Source organism: Monopterus albus, unplaced genomic scaffold (assembly GCF_001952655.1).
Source record: "Monopterus albus unplaced genomic scaffold, M_albus_1.0 scaffold270.1, whole genome shotgun sequence".
NCBI classification, from domain to species: domain Eukaryota; kingdom Metazoa; phylum Chordata; class Actinopteri; order Synbranchiformes; family Synbranchidae; genus Monopterus; species Monopterus albus.
The window spans coordinates 1,737,928-1,738,458 of record NW_018128150.1 but is presented as its reverse complement, the minus strand read 5'-3'; the positions used below and the strand labels follow the sequence as shown (position 1 = coordinate 1,738,458).

The 531-nt window shown below is 41.6% G+C and overlaps 1 protein-coding gene across 1 annotated transcript in view; it reads left to right on the top strand.

Moving 5' to 3' along the window:
* Positions 1 to 531, top strand: part of pdss2 (prenyl (decaprenyl) diphosphate synthase, subunit 2) — a 40,615-nt gene that overhangs the window by 20,911 nt on the left and 19,173 nt on the right. The window contains exon 4 of the mRNA XM_020621981.1: positions 9 to 155. Coding sequence (XP_020477637.1) covers positions 9 to 155 — 147 coding nt within the window. The remainder of the gene's footprint in view (positions 1 to 8; positions 156 to 531) is intronic.

Here is a 531-nt window from a genome sequence, read left to right as displayed (position 1 = left end):
TCCTGGTGCATCATGGGATAGTTGATCTGAAAGAGTGGACAGTTTCAGATGGCCCGCTGAAAGACATGCAGCTTGGAAACAAGATGGCCGTCTTGAGTGGGGACTTCCTCCTAGCGAACGCTTGTTCTGCACTGGCCCAGCTGAATAACACCAAGGTACCCTGTCTGTCAGTAACAGATTCTACTCCTATAAAATATCTCAGCTCACATCAGAGATATTAAAGAGGAACAGCACTGTTTTTATATGAGGTCCCAGGGGTCCTCGCATATCAGTGCTGCTCTTTATACAGTGAGGAACAGAAGTATTTGAACACCCTGCGATTTTGCAAGTTCTCCCACTTAGAAATCATGGAGGGGTCTGAAATTCACATAGTAGGTGCATTCCCACTCTGAGAGACAGAATTAAGAAAAAATTTCAGGAAATCACATTGTATAATTTTTAAAGAATTTATTTGTCTAGCACTGCTGAACATAAGTATTTGAACACCTGAGAAAATCAGTGTTAATATTTGGTACAGAAACCTTTGTTTGC